A 17,394-nucleotide genomic window follows, 5' to 3' on the forward strand; every position below is an offset into this window, starting at 1 on the left:
TTACGCTGAACAATTACATTTCCATGCAACTTGCCATCCAGCCGTGTTGGGGATAGAGGGTCCAACGGAGACGGGATGTCTCCCGAGCTCGTCCTCGGGCAGCTGCGTCTTAGCTCGCACACTCCTGGGTTGCGTCAACCGGTTCGCTCCGCTGTAAATCCCTTGAGAGCGTTGCTTTCTCCCAACGCCCCCCAGAGTGTGACGTCTTCGCGGTCATCACACCTGGGACGCTGCCGTGGTCTTTGGGCACGTCACACGCTGCCATAATTGGAGGGAGCTATATCGTTTATTTTGGGGCTTTTCCCATTCCTCAACCCACTTTGGTGCCCCACTTATTCACCCCTGCATCGCAAGTACTTCTGTGCTTGGATGAGGAATTTGCTTCGGTTTCTGCTTTACTCAGTAGAATCCGTGCATTCTGATCATCCCGAATCCACCCTGTAAACACTGCATTAAATATTGATCACGGCATCGTGCTAAACAACTTTTTTTTCATTTTGCTGCACTAGGCTTTTGCGAAAGTTTTCTACTTGACGAGACATTCCGCGAGTGCCGCGAGTCGTCACCACCAGCACCGAATATTTCATCCCTTTGATAAGCGATGACTGTATGAGAGGCGTTAAAATGAGAAAACGTTCATTTTGACGATCGCTGAGAAAGGTTATGACGAAATTCGCGACGCTGCAAGAGCCTTTGTCTTCCGTGGCGGCCGCTGCAGGCCGTGCGGATGTTAGGTCGACGCGACCGACGTGCATGCGTCAGGCCGCCTCGGGGGGGGGGTCCTTCGAGGAGTCTCCGTCGACGGGGAAAGAGTCGACTTCTTTGCCGTGGACAGAGAGTCGTTCGACGCGATCGACCGCATCTTGAGACCCGAGTGAGCAGTAGCCTTACCTGTCGAGGCACAGGTGCCTCTCATTCGTCCAGCAAACCTCCAACAACCCCTTTCGAAGGCTTCCCGAAAAGGGTCCAATAAAAAGAAATGTGGTGAATATATAACGTTTTTTGGCAAAACCTTTTGTTGTCCTGTGTGCACGTAAAGAGGGGGCCTCTTACACTTAAACTATGGTATCATTTAATGTTTATTTTTTATTTTAAATAATACAATAAATATACTACAAACGAACATTGGCTTTGGTAAGTTACAAGTTCATCATTTTCTCTCCACTTCACAATTGTGGACATGACCCTTTATTCATCATTGAAGAACCGATGTATCCCGATGAATAAAACGTGGACTGGGTATCATAACACGAGAAAAAAACTTTACAATTTCATGCATACAGATAGGTTTTAATGCTTCAAAAGACATACAAGAGTGGATGGCCACAGTAAACTTGAATTTATTGACATAAAAACCAATATAACTTCTATCCTCTTATCCTTACACAGGTTTGACAAGACTGTGAAAACAAATAAACAGACAAACAAACAGAAATCTACAAACTGAAACGAAACAATGGCAGAATCACTGCTGGTTCTGGAAATTTACAAAAAAAAATGTTTCTCGTATTTATTGAGAGGAAAGTGTTAAATTTTGGGTGTACTGCATCCTAATAACAAATAAAGCCAAAGATCTACAAGCATATTGAGTTATCTTAACAGAAATGGTTCAAGTCACATATTTGAAGATTTAAAAAAAAAAGGAAAAACAAAACAAACCTATGGGCAGAAAACAAAATCTGTGGTAGATACTAGTGGTCATAAGCAAAGAGAGTGCATAGTTTGAACAAAGAGCATAATTACAAAGGGCAAAATAAAGTAGACCAACAAGCATTGTTTGCACTCCAATCTGGCCAATTTAGTCACCTGCTTCTACTGTTGTTAAATCAAGAAGAATATCAAGTTGTTTCCCAAATAAAACAAACAAAAAAATACCCTTAAAGCTAAAAAATATACCTGAAAACCTTTTGGTGGGAGAGTTTAGGGTTTCAGTCACCAAACAAAACTTTGGGCCGTGTCCCTTTTTAAATTGGGCCCAATCACAAACCGTCCACTTGTCAAATCCATCAGTCTGATGTGGCACAGACGAGGACAACAGGTGTCCTCTGTGCGGTCCGCCGCGCCGCACCGACCTCTGAGTGGACGCCGCGAACACGAAAAAACCCCCCAAAAACGTAAACATTTAAAAAAATGAAACGGATGCAGCAAAGATACAAGAGTCAGAGGGCGGTGGGGGGGGGGGGGGGGGGGGGGGGGGGGGCTGGTGATGGAATATTATCACCTCGGATTTCCTTTCATTCCAACAACACAAAAAAGGAAAAAATACATAGCACCACAGAAGAGAGTAAATAGCACCTAGGTTTTGATTTCTTTGTGTTTTCATTCAAATGTGACATCCCCCCATTGCTCAGTCTGATTTTATTGTTTATTAAGTTAATGATGTCACCACCGAGGCGTGTGTTCTGCTCAAGCGCCACAAAAGGAATGTATTGTTTGTTTTTGTTGTTTGTTTTGTTTTGTTTGTTACGCAAATCAAACTGTCACATAATATCACAGAGCTTGTTTTTCTGCTTTTATTTCCATTCTGCTGTTAAATCACAACAAGATGTGCTGCACAACTGAATCAAGACAGGACTTCAACCAACAAAATAGGTTTCTTCTCTTTTGTTCCCCATTTGTTTTTTTTGATTTTACAAGACGAATTTACTCAACTTTCGATAATAATTCCACAATTTAGATGTCATCCCCGTATCCACCGTCTCCTACTTCGCAATGAATTAAGTCACATGCATGTTTTAAAGCCAGAAGCAAAAAAACATTACCAGGAAAAAAAAATAAAAAATTGAGAAATATACAGAATGTACTTACAAACATAAAAAAATTATTTATCTATATATTTATATATATATGGTCCATTCCTAGGGAAAAGGGGAGAGAATTATGCACAAACAAAGCTGCCGACGATGTTGAGGAAACAAGCCGACAGAAGAAGAAGCCGGAAGGGGAGATGAGGGAAGACATGAGACCAGAGAAGAGAAGAGAAGCCAAATCTAATGCGTGTGAAGGAGCCGCGGCTGCAGCTCTCAGGGTCGCCTCCGATGTTTGAACGTCTAAATCGAGTGTGATCACATGGGGTTAGTGTGTGTGTGTGTGTGTGTGTGTGTGTGCGTGAGGGGAGTTAGGATCTGACATCCGGTTTCAAAACTTGCATGTGATGGAGAAGGCACGCTGAGGTTTCAAGGTTCTTTTGTATCCCTCTCGAATTTCACCGCATTCATCGACTTGATTTGTAAGTCTCGATTTTTGGACTCATACTCGCTGCTTTATGGAAACAAGGAACTTTTTTTTTTTTTTTTTTTTTTTAACAAATAGAAGTGTCCTTTTTCTTTTTCAATAGTTTTTTGTTGTTGTTTTTTTTCATTTTCTGAGAAACCAAACGTTATGCTTATTTGTTTTGTCTCTCCAGCCGGTGGGGTGAAACAGTCTTAGCCGAGGAAACACACCGGGCCCACTTCGAATCCAAACTTCTGCGTGGAGCCGCCGAAGTCGTTGAACATGATGTCCACAAACGGCACCTGCTCCACCTTCGGCGTGTTGATCTCCAGTACCGTCTTTTCGTAACCCTTCTTCAACTGTCCGAGGGTGGGAGGGGGAGAAGAAAAGAAAACATCAGGACCATTTATTGGCAAAACACGTTGGACCTACAAAGGAATTTGACATTTGACGGATGACGCGGCGAGGACAAACGAGGACAAACGAGGACAAAAAAAGCGACTCACCGCGCAGCCGTCCACCACCGCGCGGATGTAGGGGTTGTTGTCGTACGACATCTCCTCGTCGTTGGAGCCCAGGAAGCGGATGGCCTTGTCGTGGTTGTCCTGCTCCTGGTCGTGCCAGGCCACCGACTGGTAGCAGTTGTACGTCACGTTCTGCCGGGCCGCCGCGCTCAGCAGCCGCATGAAGGTCATCTGGACCACGCTGACGGGGTTCCCCTCGGCGTCCACGTAGGAGAGCTGCGGGAAAAAAGAAAAGAAAAGAAATGTGACCCCCGGAGGGCCAGGAGGGATCGTGGGGGAGGGGGGGTGGTGGGGGGGTGGTTCTGAAGGCCCGAGTGGAAGATCCGATCGAGGATTCCCGCGTCTTTGCTCTCTCGGGAGCTGTTTCAATTAAAGTTATGAGAAGTCATTTGTATTCACGTTTCGCTGCTGTGTGTTTGGGGGCCAATAGGACGTGATTTATAGTGACAACAGTGCCATAATAAAAAAAAGAGACCTCATCCAAGGATGCAGAGTTAATATTCTCTGATATAGAGACGGCGTTGTCACCTGATTTTTAATTAAAGGCTAAAGTTGGTGATATTCTGTATACCTCTTATTTTTTTTAACAAATCCCACAAAATCCCCAAATACTCTGACCTACTGACCTAGTTTGTTCCACTCATTCCCATTGAAGATGCTATTGTTGCAAATAAAAATATAGATTTACTTTAACACTATATTTATTTGGCTATTTTGAAAATAATTTAGTACGCTATTGAGTAATAAAACATAATGGTGTTACATCAAAACATCGCCTCTCTTCATTGTAATTTCATTGCAGGGGTGGAACTGTTTGTTTTTACGGGAGTGCACGTTCGTTTCATTGCAAGCTTTGGTCTTTTCGTGTGGATTTGTTGAATAAAACGTTGAATATCACCCACCTTATTTCTAAGTAATGTGCAAATGTATGCAAATGTCTCCAGGGTGAAGCATGAGCATGAACAAAGTCCATACTTCCTAACCAATCAGGTGACACGCTTTCTTGATGGGAAAGAAGGGCGAAGAATATTTGTTTCTGATGCCTGGAAGCTGTACTCATGCTCCATGTGGAAAAAAAGTACTAAAATAAGCATAACTAAACATCTCATTTAAATGTTGATATTGTAATTATGTAAAATATATACCCAATATGAGCATTTACATGAAAATGTAATTATCCCTAATAGGAAATGTGTTGCAGGAATAATATGTTAATAGGCTGGTGATTAACCTATAATTAACCTCTATTTTTTTCATTCAGATATATTCCATTAAGCTTGATTATTACAGCGCCATGTAATCCTCCTGACTGATAAGACGGCGGCTTTGGGTTTACCGCGCGACTACCTGCATACCAACCGTCGAGCATCCATCGAGATCCACCTAGCCGCCTGGTGTGCGAGACCCACAGGCGCCCCCCCCACCCCCCCCCCCCCCCACGAGAGGACGCGTGCACATGCAGCATCCACGCCATGCAGCAAGGGGCGGCAAACCGTCGCTGCGAGTCCGTAAGTTGTCCCTCTCGACTCGTTCCTCTTCCACGTCCGCGACCGGGCGCGCGAGCAGAAAACACACGCATGCACGCATGCACGGCGGGGAGGGGGGCCGGGGGGGCGACGGGCGGCGACACTCGAGCGGCACGCTTAGCAGAGGGAACTCGACCAGCTTTCCATTTATCGCTTAATATCAACGTTAGAATTCCATCTGCAAAGCGGCCGGGTGTTGAGCCCCCCCCCCCCCCCCCCCCCACGGGGCCTCCGAGCAGGCCCCAGTCGCCCGAAAAACAAACAAAACATTACCTCTTTGTCATCGCAGCCGCAAGTCAACAGTGACTGAGCACCCAGGAGCCCCCGGGTGGTGACTGAGTGCCTGACCCGCTCGACTCAGAGCTACTCCGCCGGATCTAAGTGGTGTTTGAGGCAGATACCGGGGATGGGAGTGCAGCTGAATGGCTGCAGAGGGACTGATGGTTATGGTCCCCCCCCACCCCCCTCCCCTCGTGGAGGATAAAGTACCTGCTGAGGCGGGAAGTTGTTGAGATGTAATGTGTACGATAAGGAAGCGTTCCAGAACTATTTAAGAGGCCGGATTGTGTTATTTGGAGCCATGGGAGCGTCGAGGCACACGGTCACCAGGAGACGCTCTCTTGACGCAGCGGAGGGGGTGTGAATTGCTTCCCACTCGTTGAACTCCGTCGGGGGGGGGGGGGCTGAATGCATTGCGTTGGTCCACAAGGCGAGTGCAGCCCCCGCGCTGAAACGCATGCGCCAAACAACGTGCCAAACGGCGTGCCAAACGACGCGTGCAGGTGCACCGGAGCCATGCAGAGCCTCGGGGGCACGCAGAGTCCCGGCCTGAGCCAGGGACTGTCTGTGTCCACGGGCAGGGGCCACTTACCACAGAACCTCTCTTGTAGTGACTATACCATGTGCCTGGCGAGTCTTTGGGCCATTTTGCCATTTTGCTCTGTAAAAATATAAGAGGCGTTCAGGGAAGGGAAGAGGTGTGTGTGTGTGGGCGTGGCTTACCAGTTTGCCACGTTTGAATTCACTGAACCATGACCCGGGAGTCTCCTTTGCCCAGGATGTGAGCCTAGCCTGGGGGGGCAAAGACAGCAGTGTTAAACGAAAGGAAACAGAAAATCTTCCTCCTCCTGTCTGTCCGCGGGGGAGGAGTCTTCCGGGACCGGGGAGGAGTGCCGCATCCGGTGAGATCAACCAGACCCAGAGCCGGTCCAGGGGAGCGAGAGTTTTTAGTGAGCCATTATGCCATTTTGTGCAGTACAAACTGCGGCTGGCAGCTCGCTGCTGCTGAAAAATGCATGAGTACACAGTGATTAATTAAGCAACGATCGCCTGCGAGAAGTTCTCTTGTATACGGCGGCCTCCGTCCCTGCTGCTCGGTGTCGGCGAGGCCGCGCTAACTCGGTTAGCCCATTAAAAAGCTGCGAGTGGACCAGCAGGGCAGCGCTCTAATGATCTCGGCTACAACAATGATGAACTTCTCAATTAGATGGCGGGGGTTTCGATAGGTAGATGAATGATGAGCAGGTGGTGGGTGGGTGGGGGCTCCTACGTTGCAGCCGTTGCTTAGTTGGAGGTGACCTTCAGTGGTTTTTTCAGTGGAACTGAGGAGAAAGTGAACCGGCTCTCTGCGACTTTGTTCTCTGCTGGCGTTGTGCAGTGCAGCCGCGTGGGCGCGTTCAGCCGCCTCCGACGGCTTCTCTTTCAGCCATCACCAGCACGCCATTAAAAAAAAAAAAGTCTGCTTCATTATTCTAAGCTTAAGTAAACTCCCACTCCTCTGAGGCCGGGTGAGTGGAATCATTCATATTGGCTGTTACACAACCCTGGCTGTGTCAAACACAGCTTGTCCAGTGTTGCACCACATCTGCTGCGCGCCCCTCTCTCTCTCCTCTTCTCTTTCCTCTTCTCTCTCCTCTTCTCTCTTCTCTGCGCTCTAATGCATTATGAAGTGAAAGTCCTTCCACGATGTGTCCTTCGGCTGCCGGGAGAGATTCACGCATCCCTTTAATTCAATCCACAAAAACGGCGCTGAAGCCCGTAGAGCGGGAGGGTGAACGCGCGCTGTTCTTTTTTGTTTTTTTTAGACTGCCGACCGAGCCGTTTTTCCATGCGGCGTCACCTCCCACCACAAGCCCACCCCCGAGGTTCTGGTTCATTTATCCAGGAGGCCCGGGGCGGGTTGCTGCAAGACGTGGAGGGAAAAGACATTTCTCTGCCGATCAAGAGACGTCACAAACTGGAGACGGAGAGAATGGTGACAAAGGTTTCCAATTCTGTACAGCATAAGTCGGCTTGACCTTGTGTGTGTGTGTGTGTGTGTGTGTGTGCGTGCACGTGGTCAGACTCACCCCTTCTGACTTCTTATCTGGGAAGATGCAGCTCTCTCCACCCGCTGTGAAGTTGCAGTAAACCTTGAAGGAGTCCCGAGAGCATCCCTGGTTCGGATCAATCCAGTAGTCACCTGTGGAGAGATGGACATCAGGAGTCTTCAGTGTCCTCCACGTGTCTCCACAATCAGCCTGCGTTGTCCCCACAATCTTATTTGGAGAAGTTAAACGCAGGAAAGAAGTCCCCGTTGTCTTTCTTTGATAAACATAATATACAAGAAATTCTATTAAACTGAGCATCAAAAGTGATGCTAGTTTGAGCTATTTTAGCAAACATTCATCTTGTGACTCCTGCTGTTTGACAAAAGCATCATTAAGTGATTGAATATCATCCAGAAATAGAGATACTAGTGATATTCAAACAATTGGCGCTAAGCTGCAGTGGCGGATTAGCTGCTGAAACCGAGGCATTTAATGATAATGAATATGGAAATTTCGTGGAGCTGAAACTAATGCTGCTTATTATTATTATTATTATTATTATTATTATTATTAGAGTAAAGGTAATATTCTCTGGTGAAAACAGATTACCTATCTGTTCCCGGGGGGGGATTTCAAGATACTCTGTTAATTGTCACATGAGGGAGAGAGAGATAAGCAGCTAATCTTCACAATTAATTAAACTATAAAAACATCTTCAAAACAGCTCCTCTGACCCACTAATCCCGGCTTTTAGCTGTAGATTTTGGACGCTAGCGTTTCGCCACCTTTGCACGCCATTTCAGCAATTAAAAAAAATGGAAAAAAGACCAGACAAAGCGCCTCGACACGAACCGTCGGGGAAGTCGGGGTGGCAGAGCTGCAGGTCCTTGCAGGTGCGAGCGGGGTTGTTCTGCGTGCCCAGCGGGTGCTTCATCTGCTCGATCTCCAGCTTGAGGGAGTTGAGCGAGCCGAAGATCTCCTCCATGCCGTCGTCGTAGTCCTTGTAGTTGGCGTCCGCGCCGCCGGCGTCGTCCGACATCTGGCTGGCGTCGATGTTCCTGCGAGTTCTGCCCTTCATGGAGCTCATGAGGGGGTGCGGCTGGATGACGTCGCCGGGAGGGCCCTGTCACCGGGGGGGGGGATTGGAGAGGAATGGTCAGTCGGGGAGATGAGGAGGGAGGTCATTGTAAATGTCACAAGGGCGCTAACGATCGCGAGAGTCTTTGACTTACAGGAGGCCCGGGAGGTCCGGTGGTTCCGGTCTCTCCCTTCGGTCCAGTTTGACCCTGTGCAGGACAAATTAAAGCGATGCTGGATCTTGGAAGTGCAAATGATTTCACGTGTGGTGATTAATGCCTAATGTTCCTGCCGCTTACCGACGACCCTTTAGCTCCTTTGGGACCAGCAGGACCCTACGACACAAAACAGGGCCCAGCGATCAGAATTGGGTCAGGCGTGACAGACATATGCAGTGGTACAAGACATTTGATGAGTCTTACAGGTAATCCGGGAGGACCGAGGGGACCAAGTGGCCCAGAAGGACCTGAAATACCCTGAAGGGAAAAATGTGAAGAATGTGAATCCATAACTGTCGTTTTTTTTTAACATAAGAAGTACGTTTGTTTTATTGACTTGTGTTGTTGGCTTACATTGTCTCCTTTGGAACCGTGTGATCCTGGTGGACCAGGAAGACCTCTGTCACCCTTTTCTCCCTGTTCACCGGGAGGCCCGATGAGACCAATGAGACCCGGATGGCCCTGAGGATGGAGAACAAAACGGTCCATAATTAATCATCGAACATCACAAACATAAATCCTTGTGATGCTTTTCTGTGGCTCACTTCTCTGACCATTATATTAACGCTTTGATAACTGGAGGCAAACAAGTTAGTTAAGAGCCCCCATTAGTCTTAAGCCTGGCTCACCTTTTCTCCTTTGACGCCAGAGTCTCCTTTCATGCCAGGTAATCCAGCAGGACCCTGCGAGAGGGGGGCGATAACTGTTGAATGAAGATTCATGAAGATCGGACTGTACACACCACGGAGAGGATTCTCTTCTACTCACCATCGGCCCGGGTGGTCCATCTGGGCCCGGGGAACCGGGAAGACCTTGCTCTCCCTGGAGTGGAAATACAAAGTGCAGAGTGTATCCTTCCCCACCGTTGATAAGAGAACACGTTTCCATGAATAGTGCAGCTCCCTTTATCTTCAGACCACCAATGTGAACCCGGCTCTGTGAGCTCTTTTAACTAAACCACACGACATCGAGATGTGACCCTACGGTTAAAAAAAAAAACACTTTACTTACAACTGGGCCAGGGATTCCCCTGAGGCCTTCGGAACCGGGCTTGCCAGGTGACCCTTGAGGACCAACGGGACCTGTCTTTCCTTGGGCGCCTTCCAAGCCGGTCTCTCCCTTTTCACAAAAAAAATCAGGATGTACCCAAACCAATTCGATTCTTGCTCACTTGATGGTGACGTCACATTGTTGCTGTACAATTTCTTAAATGTATTACCTTGTTTCCCTTCTCTCCCTGTCTTCCCTCGGGTCCTGAGACTCCAGGGGGGCCCTGTTAAAAAGATAAAAATAAAGAATATTGTGTAACAAAGAGACCTTGAACAAGGATAACATTGTTGTGACAAGCACAAGAGAGACAGCACTCACTCTCTTCCCAGGTGGTCCGGAGGGACCCGACTCTCCGGTGGGTCCAGGAGAACCCTAGTTGGAATTTAAAATGAAAAATGAAAACAGATTTCCTCCCCGGCACACAGAGTTTTGGTGAAGCGATTGGAACCCAACACTCACGGCTTGGCCGGCCTCTCCGTCGTCTCCCTTGTCACCAGCGGGGCCGTCTAACCCCTGCGTGAGAAGAGGGGAGAGAGTCTCGGGTCACGCCGCGTCAAAAAACACAGCGAGAAGGACAGAGTCTGCACAATCCAACAGCTCGCGTCATACGTACAGCTGGACCGGGCTCTCCGGGGGGACCAGGGTCACCGGGGAAACCACTCGGACCCTGAAAATCAGTAAAACGTGGCATCACTTTGAGCTAAAGGTCACAATGGGCTTCCTTTGTGGGTGGCTGGTTGAGTCACTGTTGAAGGTGCATTGATGTATGTATAAAAAGTTATCATTAGAGGTCGAAGGTGGAAAAAGACTTACTGGGCTGCCTTTGGGACCGTCATCTCCAGGGGGACCTTTGGGGCCAGGAGGTCCAGCTGTGCCAGCCGGACCGGACTCTCCCTTTTCTCCCCGTTCTCCTCTAGGACCCTAATATATTACACAGTCGTTTTAAATCTCAGATATTTAGGTGGAAAATGGCAATGCCACATATCAAAGTCATTTTTTTGACAGCCTCATTTTAGAACAATCCCTCATAAATCATTTAATTGGTGGTGAAATGGGTTCCTGCTTCTGTTGCTGGTGCTTTTTTCATGTTAATGTGGAGGAAATGGAACTGGATAACTCACAGGTGGGCCAAGTTCTCCCTGAAGACCTGGCTCTCCTGTTTCACCAGAATCTCCCTGATGAGAGAAAGAGGGAGAGCGAGAGAGGGAGGGAGGGGGGGAGAGGGGTGGAGGTTGAGAGACACACACACAAAGACACACACAGTGATTTGTTGGTCCAACACGGTTCTAAAAATCCCATAGTTTACAGCAGCCCCTCACTGTCGCGGTGCCCTTGTCACCCAAATGGGAATAGAAAGAGATGACACAAGAGATTTCAATCCATCAAGTGCAGGCAGATTGGGTGGCTGGAGCCCTGGGGGTGGGGGGGGGGACGCTGACCTCACTGTTCTCACTGGAAGCTGCCCATATATCTTGTCCCCTTCCCGCCTGCCTTGTTGGATAGTTGCCTATAGTTCACCTATATCCACCGGGCCAGGTCCCGTTACTCACTGTCACGCGGGGGCCTGCAACGCTCACAGTCCACTGCGCGTGCCTGGCACATTGCAGGCCCGCCCGTTGCCGCATTTGGGGGAAAAAGCGGGCCAATCGATAGCGCGATGAAAGGCTGAGCAGAGATGTGCTGGCGTGACCTCATCCGGTTTTCCTCTCGAGCACGAACAACGGCTCTCTGTACCGAGAACATCAGCTGATCCTCCAAGTCAGCAGCACGCGGCCGTGAGTGAAATCCACTCCTGCCTGTTTTCGAAGCTCGGCCCGATCCTTCCGTATCGGAAGCGGGTCTTTGTGCATTTGCTGCGTGTCGGAAAGCACTGCACAGCTCCGTCCTCACGACGACCAGCTAAAAGCTGCAGACGGGGCGAGCTGAGAGCGTGAAAGACAGCTGCTCGTCACGGGGCATATTTCAGGGATGTAAGGGATGTGAGGGAACCCACCCCACCCCAATAATAATAAAGACACTAGCCAGCTCCCTATGCCAGATCAGCTAAAGAGCGCTTAAGCCTAAAGATCGGTGTTTGGATGCACTGGAGAAGGACAGTCTTTCCTCAGGGGAGATCATACAAAGAGCAAAAGGTGATTCTATTGACTGAACTGAGATGTATAAAAAAAAAAAAGAAAAAAAAAAATAATCACACCATCACTGCCCAGACAAAGTGATGAGAAAGCACACGGCACTGCGGTCCAGCTGCTGCAGAGGCTGCCAGAGTCTTTTTCATAATGAAACAGCAGGAACAATAGGGTGCCAGGGCTGATTTTACGAGAGCTGCTTTTTAATAATGCATTCATCACACAGTGTCTTTGAGTATTAATTCATAATCTCTCCACCCAGCAGCAGTGGTGCCGGGGGGCTGGCAGCGCGTCCGTTGCATTCGCTGTGCATCTGTCACTCTGCGGCAGAAAGAATCTCGTTTTAAATGGTGTCTGTGTGACAAGGGGCCAGAATACTGATGGCCTGAGAGAATCACTCACAGCCGCCGTTACCACGGCGCCCCGAAGCTGTCGCTTCCAAAGTGTTGTAATAACCGTTCAACCGTACAATAAAACAATCGGTATATGTTGAACACTTGTGGGTGTGGAAGGGGGGGGGAGGGGAGGGGTGGGGGGGGGTTGTTGTCTACAGGAAAATGAATCTGTAGTCAACACACAATTGACATCTCGAGGCGAGGCGGCACTCAATGTTAATCAGAGCGGGGCCTCATGACCGAATACATTTTTTCAGGATAACTTTTCCTAGAAAATATATAGTTTGTTTACTGAATTGACCAAGTTCTCTATTTACTTTATTGCTTGCAGTAAAGACATAATACATATAAAACAAAAAAATGTCATTAAATAGCAAAACTGAGATGAGTTTTACGGCCACTAAAGAAGTTGCAGGTTTAATGCAAAAGCCCCGAAAAACCCGCTACAACAGAAATGACCTCGTTCGCTCCGCACGTTTACCTTTTCTCCAACGGAACCAGGGTTTCCGATGCCGCCAGGGGGTCCCTGAGGGCCATCGGCTCCCGGGGGTCCCGAGGGGCCTCTGGGACCAGGGGGGCCGGGTGGACCCTACACAGAAGACAGGGTACAGAGCGATAAGTGAATAATAACTTCTGCCGCAGGACGACGGTAAAAAAATGTCTTCCACCTACTCACCATTTGACCGACGTCTCCAGTTTCACCTTTTTCACCAGGTGGACCAGGCAAGCCCTGTGGGAGCGTGCAGTGGGTTCAGCCGTTATCAACTCTGTGTTTCACCAATGACAATATGAGGAGAACATAGTTGCTTTGTCTGCAGTCCGCACCTGCAGCCCGACTGGACCCGGAGGTCCCGGGAATCCTCTTGACCCTTCATCTCCCTTCTGGCCGAACAGGCCCTGCTGACCTCTGGGGCCGGGCTCTCCATCCGCACCCTGCGCAGCAAGGCACACGAGAGCAAATGGGTGTCAATCAGGGAGATACAAGGCTTAGCGGTTGGCGTGATGGAGCTAAACGTAGATACTTACAGCGGGACCGGGCGCTCCAACGGGCCCTTGAGGGCCGGTGGGACCGGGCGGACCCTGCAGAGGAGAAGGAACACATTGAAAGGACAATCAACGCAAATATACAGTGGAAATCGATCGACTCAAAGCCTCCAGTGGTACAAAACAATGAGGTTTTCGATTACTCTGAATAAACAACAACTTACGTGTTCTCCTTTGTCACCCTTGCCTCCTTTCTGGCCCGACTCTCCGAGCTCTCCCTGTGGAACGAAAATGATGACAGCGTGAAGCGAAGGCGGTGAAACGACGTCTCAAAGGCGAACCACGTAACAAAGGGTGGGGGGGGGAAGACAAGAATGGTCCCACAGCATCGTGTATGCACCAGCGTTCCCAGAGTGAAGAACCTTGCAGCATTCGTTCAAAGCCTCCACGTGGTGTGGGTGTTTTGGAGAAATAAATGTTAATATCTGTCCAAACCCAGAGGCCCTTTGCTTTTTGGGTTTGAGTCAGCCTGAAGCTCTTCGTGAGGCAGCGTTAGCCTTGAGAAGAAAAAAACAACGGAAAAGGACCAGTGAGTTGTTCCTTCCCCGTGGACTATGGAATGAGGAAGAGAGTCAGCTGGTCAGATCCATTTTACCCGCACGGCAAACGGCCTCGGCTCTCTCTCCGTGTCCGTCTGGCGCTTTGGTGCAAGGCCGCCGAGGAACCGAATTATCCTCCCGGTCACTTTGTGGCTGATCTTCAAGCGATACTAAAAGGGTCACTTTCACAACATTTTCGCCATGTGCCAGAATATTCCTCCCTCCCCCGAGTCAAAGACAAGTTTGCTTTTTAAAGATCTGTCGGTCGATACTAACTCTGTCGGACAAATTCCCCTTGGAGCGTTTAAGGTCACAGGGAAAATGACAAGAGAATATCTGGCTTAGATTTCTGCTGCAAAGTTCAGTGTCTCTGTGAAGTAGATGGTGTGTATGTATTAGTGTGTGAGTGCTGAAAAAGACTTTCTTTTAATTTCATCATATTTCCATCTACGTGGGTGGCAAAAGTGAGACATGAAAAGCCACCCACCTTGTCTCCGTCCTCCCCAGGTGGTCCAGGAGGTCCTCCGGGTCCCGGCAGACCCACAGGTCCCTGAATACCGTCTCTTCCAGCTGGGCCTTGAGGTCCTTTCTCTCCCTGAATTATATATATATATATATTTTTCAGAATTTTGTCAGCCGTGCTAAATCTGTGTTATTTGCCGCGGCAATTGTGTACGGTGGGATGCTCTTACCGGTCCACCTTTCTCTCCAGAAGGACCCGGAGGTCCCTGGGGGCCAGGACGTCCGGGGAGACCCGTAGGTCCGGCTGAGCCAGCAGGACCGCGCTCGCCAGGAGAACCCTACAGCACGTAATATCAGAGGAACCACACGGTTATACGATCGGGCACATCTACCAAACAGACCAGACCTCTGCAGGTAAGACTGTGCAGATCATTGTATTATGTTAGAGCACGGATCACACGAGGGTGGGAACTTAGACAATTCCACGTGACAGAGGCAGGATGTGGAAGGTGAGGCCCGAGACGATGGGAGAGGGGACGCAGTAAATTGGTACTCACAGCAGGGCCAGGTGGTCCGTGAGGTCCTTCGTTGCCTTTCAAGCCGTGAGCCCCCTGCGGAGCAGAAGAAAATGAAGGCTTGAGAAAACAAACACATCTGTTGGGGGAGCACATGCTGGACTCCTTCAAACAGTCCCAGCGTGAGATGGAATACCTCCTATAGCCCCTAAAGGGGAGGTTGGGAGCAGCTATTGACTAAAACTGCGGCAAACGTCCTTTATATCACACAGGAACAGGTGTGCTGTATGCATCATTTTGTTGTAAGTTTAAACTAAAAACCTTTCTGCCATTAAATCGTTTGTAACAAGTCTGCAGTAGGAGAATAGTGTGAATTGCATAACCAGCACGACGTGACTCTGTTAAATTAGAATAGAGTAAAAGATTTAAAAAATAAACAGCCAGGAGCACGCTGTTCTCTTGTAAAGCCCACTCAGGGACGTGATATCATGTCTGCTCCTTTGAGTTAACAAAGTCTTACAGCGATTTAATAGACCGGGACTATTATGCAATAACCCAGCTGTGAGAGATTTAGAATTTGTGAGATGCTATTGTACTGAGCAGAAGGGAATACCAACCACGGGGCCAGGAAGACCTCTCTCTCCCGGGAATCCTCTCTGGCCAGTAGGACCATCCTTACCTGCTGGGCCAGCAGGACCTGGGTCACCCTGGAGATCAAAGCACAATGCCGTTCATTTTGGAGATGCAGTGTGAGGCGGTCGTGATCGCATGACCAAAATTACACACATCTTCCTGTAAAATATCTCGTATTAAAGGGAGGTTCACCTTGGCTCCTTCTTTCCCTGTGGCTCCCGGTAGACCCTGCTCACCGGGTGGGCCCGGGGGTCCAGGGTGACCTCGATCTCCCATCGGTCCAGTCTCGCCGTTTGATCCCTGCAATTTGGAGAAAAAAAAAAAAAAAAAGACGAATGCAGTCCCAGAAAACTACACTTATGAAACCCAGATTGCAGAGGAGGTGTGAAGAAGATAAAAACTACGGAGGACGGCTGTGAGCGGAATCAGCGAATTCGATACCAAAAAGATCTTCCAATTTCTCCACCTATTATGAAACGCGGCGCGGTGAAGCCGAGCATTTGCTGCGTAGGAGGTCTACCAGTCATCCAGGTCACATACAGCTCCGTTATCATCAACGTTCTGGCGTTATCGGTACGGCCCGGGAGGGAGGAAGTCTGCTAAACGCTTATAACGGGGGGAATAAAATGTTGCTAATATGTGAGAGGATGAACAATTCACAAATAGCATGTTTTATTGGGGCATACTGGTGAGTTTATTATTTTTCAGAACCTTAAATGAGACAATACATTTGCTTGATGCCCCGTAGCAGGAAGTCAGGGACTCACCTGAGGTCCAACCACGCCGGGAGGGCCAGAGGGGCCGGTCTTGCCTTGGAATCCCTGTTTATTAAAGGAGAAGAAAAAAAAAACAGACTTACATTCTCGCACAACTGACTCCGTCGAATACGGATTAAGAGCTGAGGAATCATCTCGTCTACTCACGGTCTCTCCTCGCTGTCCGGGGTGTCCGGGCAGTCCGTCTTTCCCCGAAGGCCCCTGAGAAACACAAACAGCTCCATGAATGTGGGGTCAAAGTGAGTGAAGCGGGACAAGGCAGGACGGGCCCATGCACACGGCTGATGTGATGTTTTGGACTTATGACTCACAGGAGGTCCCTTTGGTCCAGGGAAGCCTGTTGGTCCCTGAGGCCCCGGCAGACCCTGAAATCCACAAATAAGGATTCCTGGTCAGTTAAATCAGTTTACATTTGACATATTGTGAGAATTGAGTGACGAAGATGTGATGGTACGTACCCTCTCGCCGGGGGGTCCCGGTGGGCCATCATTTCCTGAGGTGCCCTAAGGAGAGAACATACGGAGTAAGTGGTGAACTCGTAACCACAAAATACGCGGGAGAAAGCGGCGGTGAAATATCGGTTCGCACCTTTGGTCCGGCTTTCCCCGTCGGCCCTCTTGGTCCCCTCTCTCCTCGAGGGCCCTGGAGAAAAAGACAAAAAAGGATGTCACACACCGCTAGAAAGGGTCGAATCAAACGGAGCGGCTTCCCCCCCCTCGCTCGTGCCGGGCCGAGGAGGAACTTCCATTTTCCCCCTCAAGTGCCAAGCCGGGCCATCTGCACACGAGCACCAGTGTGCTGAGTAAGACTTACCGTCGGTCCCCTCTGTCCGCGTGGGCCGGCCTTCCCCGCGGTTCCCTGTGGACACGGAGGACAAAAACACACACACACACACACACACACACACACACACAGAGCGATCAGAAGGAGGTCATCTTTTAGCATTCATTTGGAATTACACATTTAAAAATTACCATTTGTATTTAT

At 49.1% G+C, this 17,394-nt stretch overlaps 1 protein-coding gene across 2 annotated transcripts in view; it reads right to left on the reverse strand.

The window, feature by feature from the left end:
* Positions 1-1,061: 1,061 nt before the first annotated feature.
* col5a1 (procollagen, type V, alpha 1) overlaps positions 1,062-17,394 on the reverse strand; it is a 52,440-nt gene continuing 36,107 nt past the window's right edge. Inside the window, exons 33-66 of one of the 2 annotated variants that reach the window (XM_037484514.2) lie at positions 17,221-17,265; positions 16,996-17,049; positions 16,866-16,910; positions 16,719-16,772; positions 16,555-16,608; positions 16,399-16,452; positions 15,824-15,931; positions 15,616-15,705; positions 15,041-15,094; positions 14,714-14,821; positions 14,509-14,616; positions 13,647-13,700; positions 13,465-13,518; positions 13,264-13,371; positions 13,115-13,168; positions 12,920-13,027; positions 11,039-11,092; positions 10,731-10,838; positions 10,531-10,584; positions 10,377-10,430; positions 10,236-10,289; positions 10,087-10,140; positions 9,879-9,986; positions 9,636-9,689; positions 9,497-9,550; positions 9,222-9,329; positions 9,072-9,125; positions 8,949-8,984; positions 8,805-8,858; positions 8,425-8,695; positions 7,612-7,724; positions 6,135-6,203; positions 3,720-3,953; positions 1,062-3,572 (exon numbers count right to left, since the gene is read on the reverse strand). In XM_037484514.2, the coding sequence (XP_037340411.2) occupies positions 3,426-3,572; positions 3,720-3,953; positions 6,135-6,203; positions 7,612-7,724; positions 8,425-8,695; positions 8,805-8,858; positions 8,949-8,984; positions 9,072-9,125; positions 9,222-9,329; positions 9,497-9,550; positions 9,636-9,689; positions 9,879-9,986; positions 10,087-10,140; positions 10,236-10,289; positions 10,377-10,430; positions 10,531-10,584; positions 10,731-10,838; positions 11,039-11,092; positions 12,920-13,027; positions 13,115-13,168; positions 13,264-13,371; positions 13,465-13,518; positions 13,647-13,700; positions 14,509-14,616; positions 14,714-14,821; positions 15,041-15,094; positions 15,616-15,705; positions 15,824-15,931; positions 16,399-16,452; positions 16,555-16,608; positions 16,719-16,772; positions 16,866-16,910; positions 16,996-17,049; positions 17,221-17,265 (2,832 nt within the window). In that variant the 3' untranslated portion in view covers positions 1,062-3,425. Of the gene's footprint in view, positions 3,573-3,719; positions 3,954-6,134; positions 6,204-6,265; positions 6,335-7,611; positions 7,725-8,424; positions 8,696-8,804; positions 8,859-8,948; positions 8,985-9,071; positions 9,126-9,221; positions 9,330-9,496; positions 9,551-9,635; positions 9,690-9,878; positions 9,987-10,086; positions 10,141-10,235; positions 10,290-10,376; positions 10,431-10,530; positions 10,585-10,730; positions 10,839-11,038; positions 11,093-12,919; positions 13,028-13,114; positions 13,169-13,263; positions 13,372-13,464; positions 13,519-13,646; positions 13,701-14,508; positions 14,617-14,713; positions 14,822-15,040; positions 15,095-15,615; positions 15,706-15,823; positions 15,932-16,398; positions 16,453-16,554; positions 16,609-16,718; positions 16,773-16,865; positions 16,911-16,995; positions 17,050-17,220; positions 17,266-17,394 lie in introns of both variants that reach the window. The other variant, XM_037484513.2, reaches the window with a different exon arrangement.

The sequence above is a fragment of the Pungitius pungitius genome, chromosome 18, assembly GCF_949316345.1.
Source record: "Pungitius pungitius chromosome 18, fPunPun2.1, whole genome shotgun sequence".
Classification (NCBI taxonomy): domain Eukaryota; kingdom Metazoa; phylum Chordata; class Actinopteri; order Perciformes; family Gasterosteidae; genus Pungitius; species Pungitius pungitius.